The sequence below is a fragment of the Suricata suricatta genome, chromosome 2 (genome assembly GCF_006229205.1).
Source record: "Suricata suricatta isolate VVHF042 chromosome 2, meerkat_22Aug2017_6uvM2_HiC, whole genome shotgun sequence".
Taxonomy (NCBI): Eukaryota; Metazoa; Chordata; class Mammalia; order Carnivora; family Herpestidae; genus Suricata; species Suricata suricatta.
Genome location: NC_043701.1, coordinates 28777611 through 28798786, shown reverse-complemented (window position 1 = coordinate 28798786; position 21176 = coordinate 28777611). Strand labels below are relative to the sequence as shown.

At 40.9% G+C, this 21176-nt stretch overlaps 1 protein-coding gene across 2 annotated transcripts in view; it reads right to left on the bottom strand.

The window, feature by feature from the left end:
• FAM3C (family with sequence similarity 3 member C) overlaps positions 1-21176 on the bottom strand; it is a 57141-nt gene that overhangs the window by 35685 nt on the left and 280 nt on the right. Inside the window, exons 2-4 of one of the 2 annotated variants that reach the window (XM_029924383.1) lie at positions 9478-9532; positions 8447-8501; positions 4165-4269 (exon numbers count right to left, since the gene is read on the bottom strand). In XM_029924383.1, the coding sequence (XP_029780243.1) occupies positions 4165-4269; positions 8447-8459 (118 nt within the window). In that variant the 5' untranslated portion in view covers positions 8460-8501; positions 9478-9532. The remainder of the gene's footprint in view (positions 1-4164; positions 4270-8446; positions 8502-9477; positions 9533-21176) is intronic. The other variant, XM_029924375.1, reaches the window with a different exon arrangement.

The window sequence follows — 21176 nt, the reverse complement described above, 5'->3', positions numbered from 1 at the left end:
TAATCAACTCAATAGAATGCTAAGAACTTTCAGCAGCAATATGTACAAAAATAACCCGGGCTGTGTTCAGTACCTGTACTAGTTGTTAAGTATCCGCTCTGACAAGGAACACTGTGTTAAATCATAACTAAAACTCACAGATTGTATCCATGTTGCTATCCTGGTTGTGACACTGTGGGTAGTTTTGTAAGATGTTACCAATATGAGAAACTGTGTAAAGGGTATGCAGGATCTCTGCATATTATTTCTTATAAATGCATGCAAATCTCCAATTATCTCAAAAAGTTTTGTAAAAATCTTGTTTTTAAAAAAATCACAATGTATTTTAGTAATTTCAACTACTAATTCTAAGCAAAATTTTTCATCATTCTTCCTTTCTAGAAATAAGCTCATTTTATTTTTCTAAAACAGTACTATGTAACCAACCTGAATCTATATTTATAGAAACTATCAAGTAAGTTATTATATTAATAGAAGAAATGAAAAAATTTACCACCAAAAGAAGTATAATTCATCTCACAGGACCTTCCCCCCCTCCCAATACACTGATTATAAAAATAATTCTAATCTTGAGTTAAACTTATTACCCTTTGGTAAATCGAGTTAGATGCTAAGCAAATGGCAAAAGACAACCATATCTTCATCTTTACTCAATTATTCTGAAATTAAATTTTCACCAACTCGATAAAGTGGACTCCAATAAGGTTTTGTGGACACAGTGTACAACTTCAGCCACGACAACAAAATAAGCCATCTGCCCTAAGAATGAGTAAATCAAAAGGCTAAAACACACACAATAAAACCCTGCAGATTCCCAACATTAGGAAAAATCAAAATGAAAATTAAGAGACAACTATCCTAAGTTAAAGTAGCTCAGCATCTGTTCTGAGCTGACTTCTGGTGGCTTTTCGACTAACATAGCTTTATTTTATTTTATTTTATTTTATTTTATTTTTAATGTTTTATTTATCTTTGAGAGACAGAGAGAGACAGAGCATGAGCAGGGAGGGGCAGAGAGAGAGGGAGACCCAGAATCCAAAGCAGGATCCCGGCTCTGAGCTAGCTGTCGGAACAGAGTCTGACGCAGGGCTCAAACCCACAAATGTGAGATCATGACCTGAACCGAAGCCACACGCTCAACCGACTGAACCACCAGGAGCCCCTCAACTAACATAGCTTTAAATGAACAGCTTTCTCTCCATGTAAAAGTACTAATCCTTGGTCACCTACATTCATTTCCCATTCAATCAGCATGGACGATACGTCCGGTCCAGCACTGGATGCTGGGTGAAGCACCAAGATGTTCTTGCCCTCAAGATTCATTCTCTAATAAGGAGAGACAGATACATCAAAAATAGAAGCAATTCTATGATGTAAGGCAGAATAAAATCAGTGCCAAATTGATATACAAGTACTATGCATTAGAACAAACAGTTCAGAAAAAGAAGCAATACATTCTAATAGGAAAAGAGGGAGGTTCAACCGTAATTTCTCTCAAGAAAGGGCATTTAGGCAGGTTTCAAAAATGAGAAAGATTAACAGACGAAGGGGGGATGAGAAAGACGTGCAGTGTGAGGAGTCAGCTCCTGCAAGATGGGGACATGGAAGGACAGGGCACGTGCCTGCAGACCCTGTGCAGACGGCCACAAGCAAGCGTGGGGCATGGGGGGAGGCGGGGAGCGGCAGCGAGAAAGTGAGAAGGGCAGAGGCAGGCTGGGGGCTTGAGTGGGACTGAGGCTTTACCCTCCTGTGGTCGTGAATACAAAGGTTCATGAGTGTTGTTAAGAGAAACAGGCAGATACCTGGGATGAGAGACAGACCTGGAACATCCCTGTGAGGTTTAAACAGGCGGTCCAGACCGGAGCTGAAGACCTGACTAAGGCGAGCGCCACGGCCTCACCCAAGCCTCTTCCTCCTGAAACAGCGGGCCCTTCCCCAGAGGAGTTTTTGACACGCGCCAATGGTCCCCCTGCCTTGCTTCTCTCACGCTTGTTCACTCTCATCCCACTGACTTGTGATTCCCCGAACCTTTGCCCAAAGCCTATAGACAAGTGAGTCTCTACATTACTTCAAAACAGAAAAAAAGCACTCACCTTGCTTCTGCCTCAAGCTACCATCCCATAACCTTCCTCCCTTACCATCAACCTTTCTTATGTGAGCTGGCTATATGCTGTTTCCCCAGCAACCCTGAACGAGTCCTCAGTGCCTTCAGCGTTTTCCTGCTCCTTCTTCAAACCACAACCAGCTGTGCTTTCAAAGGACACCAAGCTGGCCTCTTAGTAGTGACAGAAGTAGACAGGCCAGAAGTAAAGTCAAATGTCACTGGACTTTGCAATGACTACTCCGTGCTGTATCCTGGGTGCCTCACTTTAAAATGGGAGGCGGTATAATAGAGGAGGGCATTTGTGGGGAAGAGCACTGGGTGTTATACGGAAGCCAATTTGACAATAAACTGTTAAATAAATAAATAAATAAATAAAATGGGTACTGAAAAACAGATGGTTCAGAAGGAAAAGAGCCGATATATTGAGAGGAATGGTTGAAAGGGGGGAAATTCCATAACTGGAGAAGATGAAGACTTCTAAAAAGATGGCCTGAAGGAGTATGACTACAATTTGACTCTTTGAGAGATTAGTGTGGAAGAGAACTCCAGATCATAGATCAGAGGACTGAAACTATTGGGGATATAAACGAATTCAGTGCTTTTAAGAAGTTAATGTAGGAAAAGTCACCTGACAACATGTATACAGAAACTGATGTCAGAATTGTCCAAAGGCTCAGTACTCAGTATGTGGTCTGTGGGTACAAACCTCAGCTTCGCCTGGGAGGCTGTTGGAAAGGCCGCCTCTCAGGGCCCATTGCAGGCCCTGAATCTGAACCTGAACACCAAAATTCCGTGGAGACTCTTTTGACATTAAAACTGAGAGCTGCTGGCTTAAGGGAGTCTTGAAACTAGATGTGAGAGGGAGTGCATGAGGTCTTGGGATCCCTTCCAAAGACTCATTTATGGAAAGCAAAGCTCACTATTCCAGAGACCTCAAAGTTGTTTCATCTGATTTCTGCCCAATGGGTGAAAATCCTACTTCTGGGTTTCACAGTCTCACTTTTCACACATACTTTTTTTAAATTTTTTAAATGGTTATTTATTTTTCAGAGAGAGAGAGAGAGAGAGAGAGAGAGAGACAGAGCATGAGCAGAGAAGGCACAGAGACAGGAAAAGAGAAACAGAATTTAAAACAGGCTCCAGGCTCTGAGCTGTAAGCACAGAGCCTGGCACAGGGCTCGAACTCAGGAATGATGAGATCATGACCTGAGCCGGTCTGATGCTTAACCACCTGAGCCACCCAGGTGTCCCTCACACATAATTTTTTTAATACCTTAAACAATGCTTCAACCGGAGCTTATTGTAACATTTCAGTTATTTTACTAACTTAAGAATTTTGTTAGGGGCACCTAGGTGGCTCAGTCGGTTAAGCATCCGGCTTCAGCTCAGGTTCGTGGGTTTGAGCCCCATGTCAGGTTCTGTGCTGACAGCTCAGAGCCTGGAGCCTGCTTCAGATTCTGTGTCTCCCTCTCTCTCTGACCCTCCCTTGCTCATGCTGTCTCTCTCTGTCTCTCAAAAATAAATAAAAAAACATTAAAAAAAAAATTAAAAAAAAAGAATTTTGTTAAACACTGAGTTAAGGTGGCTTACAATGGTGTTTTTACAACATAGCTTTAAATAAATGGGTAAAGAGAAAAATGATGCAGAAGGGATTAAATAAGGATAGGAATGCAAGATGGATTTCAATGGCTGGTATTTAAAATGCATTATCATGACTCCACTTACTGAGGGCTAGATTTGGTTACAAGTTTTCTATCAGCTAACTCAAATACTGTGGGATAGCTTCTAGAATGTTCACTCAGAATGTCATGATTAATATCCTAGACATGAATGAAACAGACCCCATTAATATATTCAGAATGCTGAACAGAAGATTCATGCTTCATACTGAATTAATTTTAAGGCTTTCTATTGTGTATTTTAGAATATTCTATGGGATCACTTACTGATATAATTACATCTTACCTAGACATGCTAAACAGCAATGCTGATAACAGGTAAAACATTTATAGACAACCAATCGAAAATAAAATTTAAGAAAGGGAAAACATGGAACTTACCAAATAGACTTCCTAAACTTGCATCCATTTTTATTTCAAATACTTGAGAAATAACATAAAATGTCAGTAAAAACACGGCCACAGCCACCACCAACTTTGCAGCGCCTAGATAAAGGGCAGAAACAATTTAGCATGTGCTTATGAGAACTTTTCCTAGTGCATTTTCATGAAAAGTTTAAGTTCATAAAGAAATTCCTTAAAATCAATAAAGCTTATGTATCTTAATTCTACTTGAGTTACAACACAAACTGTATAAACAATCCACTGAGATAAGGGATTTTTCTGATCAAAAATTATCAGATTGGCTGGCAACCCAGACACAGGACTGTTTGAGTCATCGGCCTAGTGTTCTCCTGCAAAAATTGAAAATAAAAGATCTGCTCTCAAGTGCTTGCTGACTGTATAAAAGTACAAAAGTATCATGGCTAATGGAACAGCATCAGCAAGTACGTTGGACAACGCATTCCTAATCCTGTTCACATGCGAAGGGCAACACTACCCAGGAATAATACCAAACCCCCAGACCTTATAGAGATGCTAAGGCAACCAGCAGGATGCTCACTAAGCAAGGAACCCTGCAGTGAAATGCACCACGTTTACTGTCCTGTACCGACCAACAGATCTCTTAGAGCAACACGAGTCTCCTGACCACGGTGAACAAGACTGCTCCCCCGCACACTGAACACCAGTTTTAGACCTCCTGCAATCCTGGAGGACTTCACGTGGCAGCTCTCACACATGCCTCACAATGTGGTTCCACTATTAGCTCTATGAAGACACACTCATAGACTTTCATACCTTTTTATCTTTAACTATCTCTGGGTGCCTCACAAATAGTTAGCATGGCCAGGTATTAGCTAACTGTTTAATAGGAATTGAGGATTTGTCTTTTTTCTTCATAGCTGAGCAAATCTAGAAAAGAAAAACGAAAGTGCAAGACAGGAAAGGAAATGGAAAACGACAGGAAAGAAACATCTTCCTCTTCCCCCTAGGATTTCAGAGCCATCTCACCAGGCTGTTGAGGAAGAATCCTAGTATTTGCCTATACAATCTCCATTCCCGTCTCTTACTCAGTTTAATTTATAGTGATCTAAAGGAGGTGGACGGGATCAGCAGGCATCTCTCTATCCTTAAGGAAACGAAAGCTCGAGGTGAGGCAACCCCCAAGATGACAAATAGCGGCAGCACCAGGCCTAGAATCCAGGGGTCCTGACACACGGCCCAGTGACTCATCCGGCACTCCATTCTAACACCAGATACAACATCCTCCTAAAAAAACTACCAAAACTCAACTTAATGCATAAGGAAGAGTAAAAACGACGTATGTTCATTCTAACTTCCTACACCTGAAGAACCGGACCACACCTTTAAGGGGAGAGATGAGAATGAACCACTGATGCTCAGATGGCCAGCGATGCTGAGAAGTGCTGGCTTCACAGAGCTACTCTTTTCTATTTAGAAACACTCTGTACACAGAGAAATACAGAAATGAGACGGCAGTGAGGAGGCCTCGCAGCTAACCTAATCAACCCCTCACCTCCTGTGTCCAACCTTCTGCCCTCCAAAAATTACTTCCTGTTTTCAAGAGCAACTACCCATTGCCTACATGTTTAGTGCTTAAGAGAGCAAAATTCCACTAGGCTTTGAACTCTTGCCCCTATAGGATCAAGCCGGATTCCTGGGCATATCATGCTCTCAACAAGTGTTTGCTAAACAGATGAATGGTAAGAGGTGACACATTCCTTCTTGATCTCTTAAGGCCAAGGGCTTGAAGATCCTAGATCACATGACAGTCTTAACCACTCCTTTTCTAGCAGTCATGGGCTTGCGCAACCAGAGATAACCTCTCCCTGTCCCCTGTAGCAGATCTACAAAACCTTCACTGTTCTAGATTAAAACAGTAAAATGAATGAAATATCAAGGTTATAACATATGAAAGTTGTAGACTAAATTCAGTACCAAGTTAGACCTGAGCCTACACTAAACAAGCTATATACATCATATACACACATAACTACTTATACACACACACATACAACACACACACATACTCCATTTACTGACTGCCTACCATACAGCTAAATGCCTTATAAGCATAATCGCATTTGCACCACTTTTCCAGGTAATTATCCTCATTTTACAGATAAGAAATTAAGGCTGTAAATTTTTAGATCACTTGCCTAAGATCACATAACTAGTCAGTGGCTGAACTGAGTCTTCAACCAAGACCTATTCACTGACACTGGACCCATCAGAGGAACTAGGAGGAAGGAAAAGCTCGAAGACAGAAAAGTTAGAGGTGGAGAAGTGCACTAGTAAGGGAACAAGCAGATGGTCCCACAGAGGAGGAGGCAGGTGAAGACTGGCAGAGCCCCCACAGTGGTAGAGTTCTAGAACTTCTGTGACAGAGGAGTCTCCTCCAGAGTTTTCGCCAGCCAATTCTGGATGGAAAGGGCTTGATCATACCACTCCACAGTTCCCATTCTTAACTTCCCACGAGATTCTCTCTTCCTTCTAGCCATGGGCTGTGCTAATCTGAGGGTGCCCCTATTTTTCACAGACCAAAAAGCATAAACTTTAGACACCACTGCTTCACTGTAAGAATAAAGGCTATAAGAATATTTCAAAGCAACCAGATTTTTTCAAGTTAGAAGAAATTAATCCCTCTAAAGGCAATAAATTCACAGTTAACCTTCCTTCTTTATTAAACCAAATGCTTTAAGACCTATACTAGGAACAGTGCCAACCAAAAAATAAGTACTCAATGAATAATTACTTATCAATTAACCTTGATATTAATTGTTAGAATCAGAGAAATGAATTCAATGAAAATTTAATTTCAACTAGAATGAATGTAGAATTATGTGAGGGAGAGAAACTTGCTTTGATTATTTCAGTCATTATGTTTAATTAATGTACTTTTAAAATCATGGAGACGTGATCATTAATAGTCCTGCCATATTCAAAGATCATTAAAAAAAAAAAAGACATTGAGGGGCGCCTGGGCGGCTCAGTCGGTTAAGCAGCCGGCTTCGGCTCAGGTCATGATCTCATGGTTCGTGGGTTTGAGCCCCATGTCAGGCTCTATGCTGACAGCTCAGAGCCTGGAGCCTGTCTTCAGATTCTATGTCTCCCTCTCTCTCTGACCCTCCCCTGCTCACGCTGTCTCCCTCTCTCTCAAAAATAAATAAAAACAGCAAAAAAAAATAATAATAATAAAAAGGGAAAAAGAGATGTAATATGTTTTTTAAGCCGTAAATAAGCTCTTAGTTTCTGGCAATATTTTCCTTCATGTAAGTTCATGACCAAAGGGTCCAGATTTTCAAATTTCTACAAACGCATTTATGTACAACCCTGTTATGTTTTTAATAATCACGATGTTTCACCACCGGCACCTGAATCTACGGAATGATGCTTGAAGCACAAAGACTCATTTGCTCACACACCTCTACGAGCCGCCCCCACTGAAAATATGGTTTGCTGCTGAGAACATGACCACTAAGAGGAAGCCTCTCGACTGAGAAATTACAAATTATCGTCTATGTTGGAAGAACAAGTAGTAGAAACATCTATGTACAGTGTGCATTTCTTCTAGAGCCGTGGCCGTACTGACGGAGGGGCAGGTGGGCAAACACACTTGTTTTTACTATTAAGGCAGGAAACAGTCATCAGCCTCCCCAGTAATTTATGCATCTTTTTATAATGTTTAAAGACAGCTACCTTCACAGTATAAACGTCAAGCGGCGTTTTGCAGTTTCCTCTCTAAGCTGCCTAAGAGCAGATGTTCCTACACATAACCTCAATTCTGCAGACTGAGCTCAAACTAGCAAGTAGCCACTTAAGCAAAAATACATATTACTGTATGGTTCACATATACTAGTTTCCATTTTAAGTACATATAGAGCAAAGATTCAAGCTTTTGAACTTTACAACTTATTTTTCTCAAGAAGCTAGAATTTAGCAAAAATAAAAATCAGTCTTAGGTTGCCAAAATTGTTCTCTATATGGGCATTTCATATGTTATTAGGCAAATAAGCTTAATGTATAAGAACATAAACATTAAAACCATAACTTAAAAACTCTAGCATAATTTCAACAAGTTTGCCCAATTTGTGATTTACCAACTACATAAAAAAAGTAAAAAGGCAAAATAGTGATTTAGTTTGTTATATTTCAGCTTTGCCCTCAGTATAAAAAAAGATAACTTACCCTCTCCTTTAGCCATTTAAATAAACAAGTTACACAAAAAGTAAAAGTATTTCTATTAATTTAAATATCTTACCTGCTACCCTCATGTTTCGCTTTTCAGTCTATGGCACTTCTCATTAAATAACCTCCTAAAATCAAGAGAGAAGGCAAATATCATTAGGTTTAGAATGAGTATTCCTGCCTAGATTGGTTTGACTTGAAGTATATACTCTATAATAAACTAATTAGACAAACATCATGACATTTCAAAGTACTCTACCAACATGGACACTCAATGAAAACCCTCTCATCCCGGGCCTGGCTCCTTCCACTGGCCCAGAAAAGCCCTTGAGAGGAGGCCCGTGCTGTGTACTGTTCCGTCCCTCGCTCTCCTAATTTTGGTGAACAGATGTGAGGGATCTTGCCATCGAGCATGGCAACATAAGATAATGCCCCTTATCTTCAGTGACCCTGCATTTATAAGGAACCTTTGATACTAGGTTCCAAATTTCCAGTTTGTGGGTTAGTATTTTCCTGGATAAGTCATTAGCTTAAATAGATTGGTAACTAGCTTTTTCGTTATATGTGTAAGGTGTTCTGATAACTAACAAGGAAATCAATAGTGCTCACTTCACTATTAGTTGAAATGTTGATATTTTCTTTAGAGTGGGCAGAAGAAAGGGAGCTCCCACGAGAGCAGTGGTCCTTGGATGTATCCCCCGGCCCCCGGCCCAGCCTATTTCTTACTAGTGAATGACCTAAACAAAGAGGTTAGGCTGCTTGTCCAGTCACGGAACAAACTATCTGCAGGCTTGGGGCCAGGATGCAGGTCTGAGGGGCCCGGCTCGACAGCTCACTCTACCGTCTGAGGCTGCTGCGTGCCTAGGATGATCGAACTCAGGCGTCCCTGTGACCAGCACTTAGAGCAAAGGCTTATGTTAGTAACAGGAACCCCTTCCTCTTCATGTTTCCAAATTTGTAAAAGAATATATACAGAAGTACAGAACTACAATTTTAAATATTCCAGTAATTACTGTTATTCATCATATATGTTACACGTCAAATAAAGAAACTGCTGTTTGATATTATTCTAAGAACAACAAGAAGTAGCTGCTGGAGACAAACCTTTGTATGGCTGTGTATGCTTCCCCCCTACAAGATAACTCAAGAGAGGTGAAATCTTAAAAAGAAAATGAAAAAGTAAATGAGTTGGATAGGAGATTCATGTTCAAGTTCAACGAGACAGCTGCCATGGTCTACTCAAATCCATTGTATAAGAAGGGAATTCAAAAGAATATTTTTATTAATGAGTCACAATGATAACTGATACATTTATTTTACATTGTATTTTGATACTGTATTTTGTTTCAATGCTGATATCTGATCTAGTAATTCACCGAATGTTTCAAATAAAAATAGCAACACACCCCTGAAGGGCACAGAAAGGAAATGAGACATCCGGTTTTTTTCATTCACTAGTAAGAAATTGGCTGGGGTGGGGCTGGGGGTGAGCAACCAAGGACCGCTGCTCCCAAGCTCCCATTCTTCTGCCCAATTCACTCTGAAGAAAACATCAGCATTTAAACTAATAGCGAACTGAGCATTATTGATTTCTTTTCCTTGTTAGTTATCTGAACACGTTGCACATCATATGAAAAGCCAATGTTGGGGCACCTGGGTGGCTCAGTCAGGTAAGCGTCTGGCTTCGGCTCAGGTCATGATCTCATGGTTTGTGGGTTCAAGCCCTGCGTTGGGCTCTGTACTGACAGCTAGCTCAGAGCCTGGAGCCTGTCTTCAGATTCTGTGTCTCCCTCTCTCCCTGACCCTCCCCTGCTCACACTGTCTCTCTGTTTCTCAAAAATAAATAAAAAAACATAAAAAATTATTAAAAAAAGAAAAAAGAAAAGCCAATGTTACTAATCTATCTAAGCTAACTACTTACCACACTCTAAGGAAATACTAAAAGGAAAAAAAAGAGATCCTAATGTATCCTCAAACCATCCCATAAAAGCAGAAAAAAACTCTTGGCCTTTCAAATAAAATCTCTGACTGGTTTTAAATCCTTTGTTGACTTTCAGCAAAATGGAACACTACATTCACAACACACACATACCTTTCCTCCCAGTAACATTCCAAAATACCTCCACTCTTATCTGAGTGCTGCGTAGGAAAATGTCTTTGGAAGCGGGATGATCAGCTGGGCAGACACTGCTGTCCTTTCCCGCTATTTCCACTACCTGCAGAGGAGCCGCACCTGTCCAAGCACAGTCGCTGCCTCACACACCTGCCGCCAAGCTGCGCTGCCCGGCAAGCCTGCTTCCAAGGCTGGTCCCCGTAAAGCCACAACACCAGCAACTGCCACTGCCTAGCGAATTCACGCTTCCACTAAGGTTCTGAGAATACAAACAACATTTTACGAAATCTCTTAAATTAAAATTGCATAAAACCTTTTTAATTAGTTTGCTTAAGAAGCAAATTAATGATGCAAGAATGTGGAGCAGCATAAGGAAAAGGTACTGAATATATCTGAGAGAAAATCAGGGAACATGTTTCCAATGTGCTAATTCCAAAGCATTCCTAACTTGTCTTCTTAGGATGACTTTTAAAAACAAAGAAAATCACTACATATAACCACCTCAGGGAGACAAAAGCAGAAATTTAGTGGAATAAACCTGGCATGAACCTCAGGCGCTGAACCTGACAATCAGTAGGGGTAAAACCGCTTCTGAGAAAATGAACACAGCAGTAAAAGGGTAAAAAGTCCTCTGCTCGAAATTCATAGCTCTTTAATATGTATATGGAAATTAGAGCTATCTACCCAAATTAAAATACCAGTGGTGAAGAGAGTACTTTTAGGATAGAATAAAAAAGAAAACAAAGTCTGATAGTATATTTGTCCCCCAAAGTGTAGTATAAATCAAAACAACAAGTTTCAATGTTTTAGATAAATGCTCAAACCAATCAGGTTGCTGGGGCGTGAGAGGGCACGATCTTCTCAGAGTCCACCACCAGGACACCCCTGGGCGGTGAAACACTAATGAGGTGTGTGACCCACTCTGAAGAAGAGAGCCCAAATCAGCATCTCAGACTGACATACTGAATTTCTTTAAGTATCTTGTAACGACCTATTTGGGTCTAATTTGGTGACGTTTTATTAAAATCCCCCTGAATCAGCAGGCCTCATCCAAAAATCAACCAACTTCAGGACAACAGATAAAAACACAGGTCAAATGATTCTTTCTCTTCTTGAGAAGTGGACTTGAGGTACAACAGGTCAACGACAAGAATACCACTCTGTAGCAACAAAGTAAGCCATAACAACAATTATTTACCAGAAGGGGAAGATCTTGCCAGTTAAAAAAAAAAAAAAAAAACACTAGGTAATAACACATTCTGTAGTACTTTATGTACACATTCTTATTTGATGTCATCTTCCCAACAGCCCTCCAGTTGTGGGTATTTCAATGGCTTTATAGATGAGGTTAGGGGATGTGTCAGGTCATACAGAGGGTAAGTAAGAAGCCGATACTACAAACAAATACACTTCCCTCTCTCCTCAGCAGCTCTCTGACACACTCTAATATAAGCAACCTTCTGACATAATTCCATGCCGATCAATGTGGCCTTTGCAAAGTGCTCTAGGAATTGCTAATCTCTGCTGCCAACTAGCCACTCCAGACACCTGACACTTCGTCAAAATGATTAAGCACATGTATTAGAACACCCCTCCAAGACAGAAAGGATAGAAGAAAATGAAGCATACAAAAACACCCATTGAGGTATTCAATATTAACAAACAACAATCAACCAAGTCAGGAGAGAATACTATAAATCCTATTGCACAAATATAAAGAAACCACCACTCAATTCAATCCAACTTTAACTTAGTGCTAGCCAAATGGCAATTTCAAATGGATCAACTGAGTGAAGTTCAGATGACTGTAATGTTCATGCAAACGGGGGCTTTTCAAGGGGACTGAAAGGGGGGAAAGAGTGTAAGCAGATAGATTTAAGCACATGTAGGCCCTATAACAACTAATTGTATGTGTCAACTTGACTGGGCCATGGGATACCCAGATATTTGGTTAAACATTATTATGGGAGTGTCTGAGGGTGTTTCTGGATGAGCCTAACGTCTGAGTAAAGCAGTTTACTCTCTCTCCCCAATACGAATGGGGCTCATCCAACTGGAGGCCTGAATAGAACTAAAAAGGCTGAGTAAGGGAGAACTTGCTCCCTCTGTCTAGTCTTCCATCTGGAACATCAGTATTTAAATCTGGACTGGGACGCCTGGGTGGCTTAGTAGGTTAAGCGTCCAACTTCGGCTCAGGTCATGATCTCGCAGTTCATGAGTTCGAACCCTGCAATGGGCTCTGTGGTGACAGCTCAGAGCCTGGAGCGTGCTCTGGATTCTGTGTCACCCTCTCTCTCTTGCCCCTCCTCGGCTCATGCTCTGTCTCTCAAAAATAAATAAACGTTAAAAAACTTTTTTAAAAACTCTGGACTGAAACTTACACCATTGGCTCTCCTGCTTGCCTGGGACTTTTCAGCTTCCACAACACCATGAGCCAATTCCTTATGATTTTCTATTGATGCTAGACAGTTATCTTCTCTCCTACCAGTTCTGATTCTCTGGAGAATCCAGACTAAAAACAGGCTCCCTCAAGATCAGAATATAGATTAAACTTTAACTAGAGCAGTTAAAGAAAGTGAGGGAAATGAGGTAACACTGGAAACAAAAGGTCACTATGCCTAAAAGTCATGAGGGTGAGTCATTCTGATGCGGTTTATAAACAGAAGTATGGTATTAACACTATTTGCAAAAAAGAAAAAATCCTGCTTTGATATGAACAAGACAGAGAAAATGTTGGCAAACTTTCTTCTGTAAAAGGACCAGATGGTAAATATTTTAGGTTTTGTGGACCATACATATGGTCTCCATAGCAACTACTCTGCTCTGCAGTTGTAGCTGGAAAAAAAGCCATAGACAATATGTAAACAAATGGGCCCAGTCATGTTATAATAAAACTTTATTTATGAACACTGAAATTTGATTTCATAAAGTTTGCATGTTACCAAGTATCATTTTTCTTTTGATTGTCTTCCAATCACTTAAAAATGTAAAAATCTATCCTGGCTTGTGGGCCACATAGACCCACGGGTCGCAATTTCACAACCCAAGACAGAGGAATAAAAAATAAAACAAATTAAAAACAACTTATAAAACAGACCAGGCTCTAATATTCCAACATTTCTCGCAGGGTTATTTGCTGAAAATCAACCCGCACAGGCTTCCACCGGCCCTCCTGAAAGTCCTGCTGTAGAAGTAGGACAAACAGCCCTAAATTCTGAGTGCTGCACCTGCTAATCGCACACGTTCCCAATCAGCTGCTCTCCATGGGAAGAAGCACATACTCCATGAGGAACAATGGATTCTCTTCCAAGGAAGGAAAACAAATCCTTCCTTCCCTAGAGACGAGGCAGCCCATCCACAGCAAAGACAGGTGTAATCTAGACTTTGAAACGTTTTACAAAGCAGTCCTACACTGGATAAAAATTAGTCTTATCACAGTCCATTTCATTAACTGTAAAACTATGTTGGTGAGGAGAAACTGACACTATTGCTTTCTTCACATAGGCAATTAGAAGTGATTATTTTTGTGACAGGCATAAAGCGGAGAAGGGTTACTGTGTATCTGATGTTTGATCAACTATTAAAATCACAAATACTAGTCTTTCAAAAACCTTTCCTTCAATCAGAACAGAACAGAACGGAGCACCTGTGACCACAGCAGCTGTGGGCTGCTCTCGAGGGCCTGCTCACGCAGACGCCACCACACACATATCCTTGCCGGCTGGACATATTTTGGAAATAACAAAAGGAAGAGGAGTGAGAACACTGCACTCATGTGAAAGAAGTCTGAACACTTAAAAACCAATTATGATACCTGAGCTCTTCTCACTGTTACAAATAGTGTGAACTCAATAGGATTTGGTGTTATTAATACCAAATGCCTAATAGAAAAAAATCCAATTACTAACTTCAGAAAGTATTTTAGTACTAGTAGGCTACTCTGATTCTCAATTCTAGAAAAGGCATTCATGTAAAAGAATCTACCATTTTACAGGGCACCTGGGTGGCTCAGGCAGTTGAGCCTTGGACTCTTGGTTTCTGCACACATCATGATCTCATAGTTCGTGAGTTCAAGCCCCACATCAGGTTCTATGCTGGTAATGCAGAGTCTGCTTGGGATTCTCTGTCTCTCCTGCTGTCTCGCAAAATAAATCCATAAACTTAAAAAAAATTTAAAGAAATCTACCCCTTTACTACACACGTTACACACCTTTTAAAAATGGGGTATAACCCAGTAATAATTAAGGGAAAAAAATTTTATTGAGTACCTAACAACTAGAAAAGTATTCCAGATTTTTAAAGGGCTAAACTAGTCTTACATTTTGACTAGAAGAAAAAAAGGAGCCAAAAACAATACACAATGTGCTGTTTTCTTTGATAAGTGGGGAGAGATCTGTATGGATTCTCGAATGCCAATAAACACTTTTTCAAATGATATCTGAGGAAAACACAAATGTATCTACTCCTTCTGTAGAGGGGCTTTCAGAAATCTGAGATTGTAAAGCAACAGATTAAAAACTTTATTTAAAAACTTTTAGGGGCGCCTGGGTGGCTCAGTCGGTTGAGCATCCGCCTTCAGCTCAGGCCACGATCTCGCGGTTCGTGGGTTCGAGCCCCGCATCGAGCTCTGTGCTGACAGCTCAGAGCCTGGAAAGCCTGCTTCAGATTCTGTGTCTCCCTCTCTCTCTGACCCTCCCCTGCTCATGCTGTTTCTCTCTCTCTCTCTCAAAAATAAATAAAACATTAAAAAAATGTTTTAAAAACTTTTAAATGGCTCAACAGAACCAACAAGTCTTTCAGACTTTTAATTTTCTGTTGAAAACCTTGCGAAGAGATGAATACACGTAATCTATGCCTGGATTTTTTAAGTTACGTGAACTACCATCAAATGGCTTTTCTTATTTTCTAATGTAGCATCATAGTGAAATTACATTCAAAAGAGGATGTGCATCTGATTTCGGCTAAGAAACAGAAACAGAATTAAAAGCATACTATGAAAAAGTACTAATGAGCCATAGAGCACTTTTAACTCCCCTCTAGAATGTTAACTGATGCTTAATATGAAGCATCCTGGGATTGTTCTGGGGTGACCCCCCCCCCCCCCGCAGTCTACCATAAATACCTACACCTTGTTTTCATTTGGTTCTCCTGGCAGGGAATAGAGAGGGCCATGCTTTGGAAAACTTCTCTCTGATCCACAGCAGCTAGGTAAGACTCCTTTCTTCTAAGAATGAAATGTGACAAAGTTGAACTATAATATCAATCTGTCTCTTCCCCTTAAAAACGGGAAGACATCCTGCTAAAATCATGCAGGCGCCCCGCCTCCACTGGCTTCACCCAAAGACTCAACGGAGGGGGCGGTAACCGAACTTGACAGACTGCGCACACTATATCCTGCCAGCAAAAGTACCGCAACACGATTCACCTCCACGTTAAGGGTTCCACAGCACGACTCCTCCGACCAGTGTGAACCAGTGAGAGACCCCAAGTTCCTTTCTCTTCAGACATCTGAGGTATCAGGTTTCGGAAATATTTCAACTGATCAACAAACGTTTTAACCATGTTTTCTGTAAATACGTCAGGTGATTAAAGACTAATCGGACACGCACTCTGCCTCCCCTCCCAAATCTAACAGGACTAAGCAAGGTTTCCTAAGAAAAAGATTTTATTTTCTAAGAGGATACCACCGAAGGAAGCACCACAGCGAGGTGGGGTTGCTCTTCGCTGAATTCTCCTTAGTGGAGAAAGATCTGTCCTAACCGACAGGTGTTCTGTCATATGGTCCCCAGCACGCCACCAGGGCACTTCCTGAGTTAGCAGCCAGAGTGCAAGTTTACTCAGACACAGATTGCTGAGTTCCCTGATTACTGCCACTCCCTCCCCGAACTAGCCCAGACAGGACAACAGGTGGCTGGTGTCTGTGCATATTATCAACTCCTGGCATTAAGGGCTAAGGACTCTCTAATAGAAAAACAGTGATTTTTTAAAAAAAGATAGAAATCAAATGATCAAGCCACATGTAATGTCAATGTCACATTAATATCTCACTGAACTGAGATACTACAAAATGAGTAGTTACAAAATGCAAATCACTAATGTCTTTGTAGACATTAGAAAGAAAACTTCTGAGCTGAACTATCAACACATCGATGGCTGAAAATGGTTAGGATGAAAATGATATGGGGCCAATCTAGAGTGCATTACACCCATCTATCCAGCTACCTTACATCTGAAAACAAATCAGGATAATCTTCATTACAAATAAATGTCAAGTAAGGACACCTTACACTAAATTCTACTACAAATATTTTACATGATAAACAGTCTGGAAAAAAATGCTACATTATAATTATTTTATCGTATAGCTTCTATGAGTCACAATAATCATTTATCTTAAAAGGGGCCTGTGGTTCCTCAGGTCCTAAGATGATTTTATTGATTTCAAAGTGCACACTATTACCTCATTTTAACAGGTCTTAAATTGGGATGAGGTTTACAACCATATTTTTCTCCCACAGTAGAATACAAAATAATGGTGCACCTTATAAACATCTTAGATTGAATGAAACAGCATTATCTGGTTCTCTGAAGTCCCAACACCCCCTGCACCGACACCATGATTATTGGTGGGCTTTTCAAAATGCAAATTCCTGAGCCCAGAATCCCTAGAAAGCTTAAAACTCTTGCAAATTTAAGGAGCTCCCCAAGTGTTTCTCACTCTCCCCCTGACCTGAGAACCTGGGATCTACAGTACAGTGATCTGAACACACAGACGAGTTTGGGCGTGGGGAGCGGGGCAAATCTAGGCCAAAAAAGCCCAAAGGTAAAACTCATACAAGAATTTCATTCTTTCCTTAACAGTGAATGGAAATCAACCTGACTCTGGGCCAGGTCTCCCGTGGGGGTGTGGAGGGAGAGGCGGGCAGTGAATAAATCCGGACACAATGTGCTGAGGAACAGAGGCGAGGACTCCGGTTTGCAATGGCTACACCAGTATTCGATTCGAAATTCCCCGAATGTGTTCATGCAGCTTCCCTCACCTACCAAAGCAGAATTCTGCTTAAAAAGCTCTAATCCCGTGGAAGAAATGAAACGGTGATCAGATTTCTGCCACTGAGAGCGCCAACAACATGCCAAAAACAGAAAGGAAACGGACATTTAGCTGTCCCAGCGCCTTCAGGGCGCCACAGCTGTGCGCTCAACAGCTGTAGCGTAAAGCACCTTAGTCCTCCGCTTCAGTGTCCAGGAAAAGAAAGATGGATGGATAGAAACAGATGAGAACAATGGTAAAAAACAAAACTAAATATATTTTAACTGTAAGAAGTTGAACATAGGTAGGGTAGAGAAGTGTCCAGTTCACACACTGCAACAAGGAAAAAGATTACAGAGAGGCACAAATTTACATACAATATAACCATCTTTATCTCCTGCAACTATTTTACATTGTATCAGATGAGAAGTTACAAGTTCCTATTCTGAATGAATGTTTTACAAAGAATGCTCCCACATGCCTACTGGACTTAACACTGTCTTTAAATAGTCTGTAGAATTTAACTGAACCAGAGCAGTCGGAATTCTGTGGGTCAAACCTCCCATGGGAAGAACTAGAGGCGCAGAGGCGGCTGCCCTGCACTGCGCCATTTCTACCACAAAAGCCGCATTTGCAAAGAACAGGTCGTAAGAAGCTTCTAGTGGTAAAACTTCTGAACCACTTAAGAAATTCATCTGTGTTGATGATAGGTCCTTCAAAAACACATTTAGTGATCACTTAACTCTAGATAATGAACGGTACCGATAGTATACCTGACACCTGAGGGCCTGGGGACCGTATGATGAAAATCAACGTAGGAACTGAGTGGCTACTATACCTGTCCGTGTAACTTTCTCACTAGCACACCAACACTCACCAGGGACCCTCGGGGGTCGAATGGCTAAACAAAATGTGGAATGTAACCATGCACAGAATATCATTCCACCAGAAACTGAGTGAAGACGCATGCTATATATGGATGAACCTCTAAAACATGATGCTAAGTGAAAGAAGCCAGACAGAAGAGATCAATCACATCTTGTATGACTCTATTTATATGAAATATTCAGAACAGGTAAATCCACAGGCACAAAAAGCAGGCCAGTGGTTGCCAGGGGCTCAAGGGAAGGGCCTGTTTAGTGGATGTGAGGTTTCCTTTTGGAATGAGGAAAATGTTTTTGAACCAAACAGAGGTCATGATTGCACACCCCTGTGAATGTACTCTATGTTAGTGAATTGTACACTTTAAAATGGTAAATTTCATGTTATCTGAATTAAATGTAATTTCCTAAAGAAAGAAATTAGGAAGAAAAAACTCACTAGAGCAAAAAATGAAAAAATAAACAGTAGATGAAAATATTAATTAGATTAGAAGTAAAGGGAATGTAAGTCATCTAAGAATAGCTTCCATCAAATGGAACAGGCCAATGAAGAAGAGAATGAAAGAATACTAGTGGGGCAAACAGTGGAAACTTAGAGGAACTGGAACAATAATTTCCTCTTTGGAGAGAAAGTCAGCTGACTGTATTTTAGAAGCTGAATATAAACCACAAAACCTTTTAAAGTTTAAAGATATTAGGAATCTTGCTCAATCTCCCCAAGTTAACAAAATAAGACACTGCCTTGAATTAAATAATTTGGTCCATGACATTCATGAAGCAACTAAATGCAGAACTGCGTAAAATCCAGATGATGTGATCCCAAGGAAAGAAACCTTTCTGGACTAACTTCAAGACAAATGTTTGCTATAGTACTAAGCTCTGAGCTAGACTGACTTTTATGAGACCTGGGAAAAATCAGTTGGTTCTTGGGTCTTGCACCTTTCAGCTTTAAGAAATGGGTATAAAAATGAAAGAAAGAGAGAGAGAGAGAGAAAGATTCACTGCCTCAAAGAAAATAGCTCTGTGAAGGGCTGGCTGTCTTACTCACAGTATCCCTGATACCCAAAGCTGGCAAACACCAGGTACTCAGTATTTTTACAAGAATATAAAAATCTTTGAACACTGTCACTCCCCATTAAGATCTAAAATGTGTGGTTAAAAAGAGGTAAGACTCCGGGCGCCTGGGTGGCTCAGTCGGTTGGGTGCCCGACTTCGGCTCAGGTCATGATCTCATGATTAGTGGGCTCCTGGAGCCTGCTTCGGATTCTGTGTCTCCCTCTCTCTACGACCCACCCCTGCTCGCGCTGTCTCTCTCTGTCTCTCAAAAATGAATAAAAAACATACAATTTTTTTAAAAAGGTAAGACTCTTCAGAGCCAAAACAGAAACTACTACTTTCTGCCATTCAACAATCTCTTAGCCCGCTGACCCTCTTTCCAAGTACCTCTCCTTTTTAACGTATCTTCATTAATTATGAAAGATTAATTACCCATGCTTAAGGTAGCAATCCAAATTTTGTTAACTGTAATAAAACATCCATTAAGTCTATTTTGAAAGCCCCTTTAACCCAGTGGTGCTGCCTTATTTTGATTCCCTTTTGCAATACAAGTTCCCTAACAATGGGGATTTTGGAGGAACCTGGCCTGTGTCCTTTTTAAAAAGCCTTACCGTGTTTGACTCTGCGAGGTCCTCAGGTTAAGAATCACTGTATCTTTTTATTCCTCACTATCAAGAAACGCTAGTCTTTAGAGAGCTGAGAAAATGTTACCTTGGAATTTGTGGAACAAAGCTTCTAACACCTGTATAAAATTGGATGTGGGGAGGAATGTAACTTTAGTAATCAGCTAGAGAAATCAAGAGACTGGAAGCCTTTAGAAAGAGGTACATTTAATGATATGATCAAAACCAATGCCAATTCTGCCAATTTCTTGCTTTAGAGCATAAGTTATTAGCTTTATTTTCTAACTTAAGTGGAGATCTCTTTGTACTCTTCTTGAGTGCACCATACGGATATCAGTAATGTTTCCAAAAACTTGGAAACTCTGGCAGTATACCACTAGCTCTGTAAGGTGCTCAAGGGTCAGAGGGGTCCGGCATGTCCTGTCATCATCAACCTTTACTTAACCTCTAGAGGAGTTCATATTTTAATCTGCAAAATTAAGAAAGATATAAAGACTTACTTTTTGGCTTGTGAGGAATAAATGTACATATGAAAGCATTTAGCACAGTGCCTAGTAAGCAATCTAATATTATCTAGTATCTTGCATCCATATATTCCTAAATACAATAAAAATAAAAGGTTCTGTCGATTAGACAACAGCTCTGTATTACATGAAACTTTAAAAAGCGGGGGTGGGGGATAAGATGACGAAACCCAGCTAGAGATTTCAATCTCAAATCGTCACTTCGTCATTTACATTATTTAGACCTCGGGTCACTCACCATTGTACACAGTAGAGAATTTGGGGGATAGTGGTCAAAAAGAATGAGTAAGAAAAAGAAAGAAGGAACAGCACATTCATCAATGACACCGAATATCACTGAGCTGGATAAATTTTAAAAATGAGAAGTACCTCCAGTTTAGGAGGCGCTAAAACTTTACAAGCGAGCCAACGCGGCCCTCCACGGAGTACAAACGCGACGTCCAGTTCCACCCCCGCCTCCTGCGAGCCCCCGGCCCGGGTTCGCGCCGCGAGCGGAGCCCCCGCGTGGCACGCGCCCCCGGGGGCCAGCACCAGGCTGGGGCGCCCAGACCCAGCGCCAGGTGCAGGCGCCGCCCC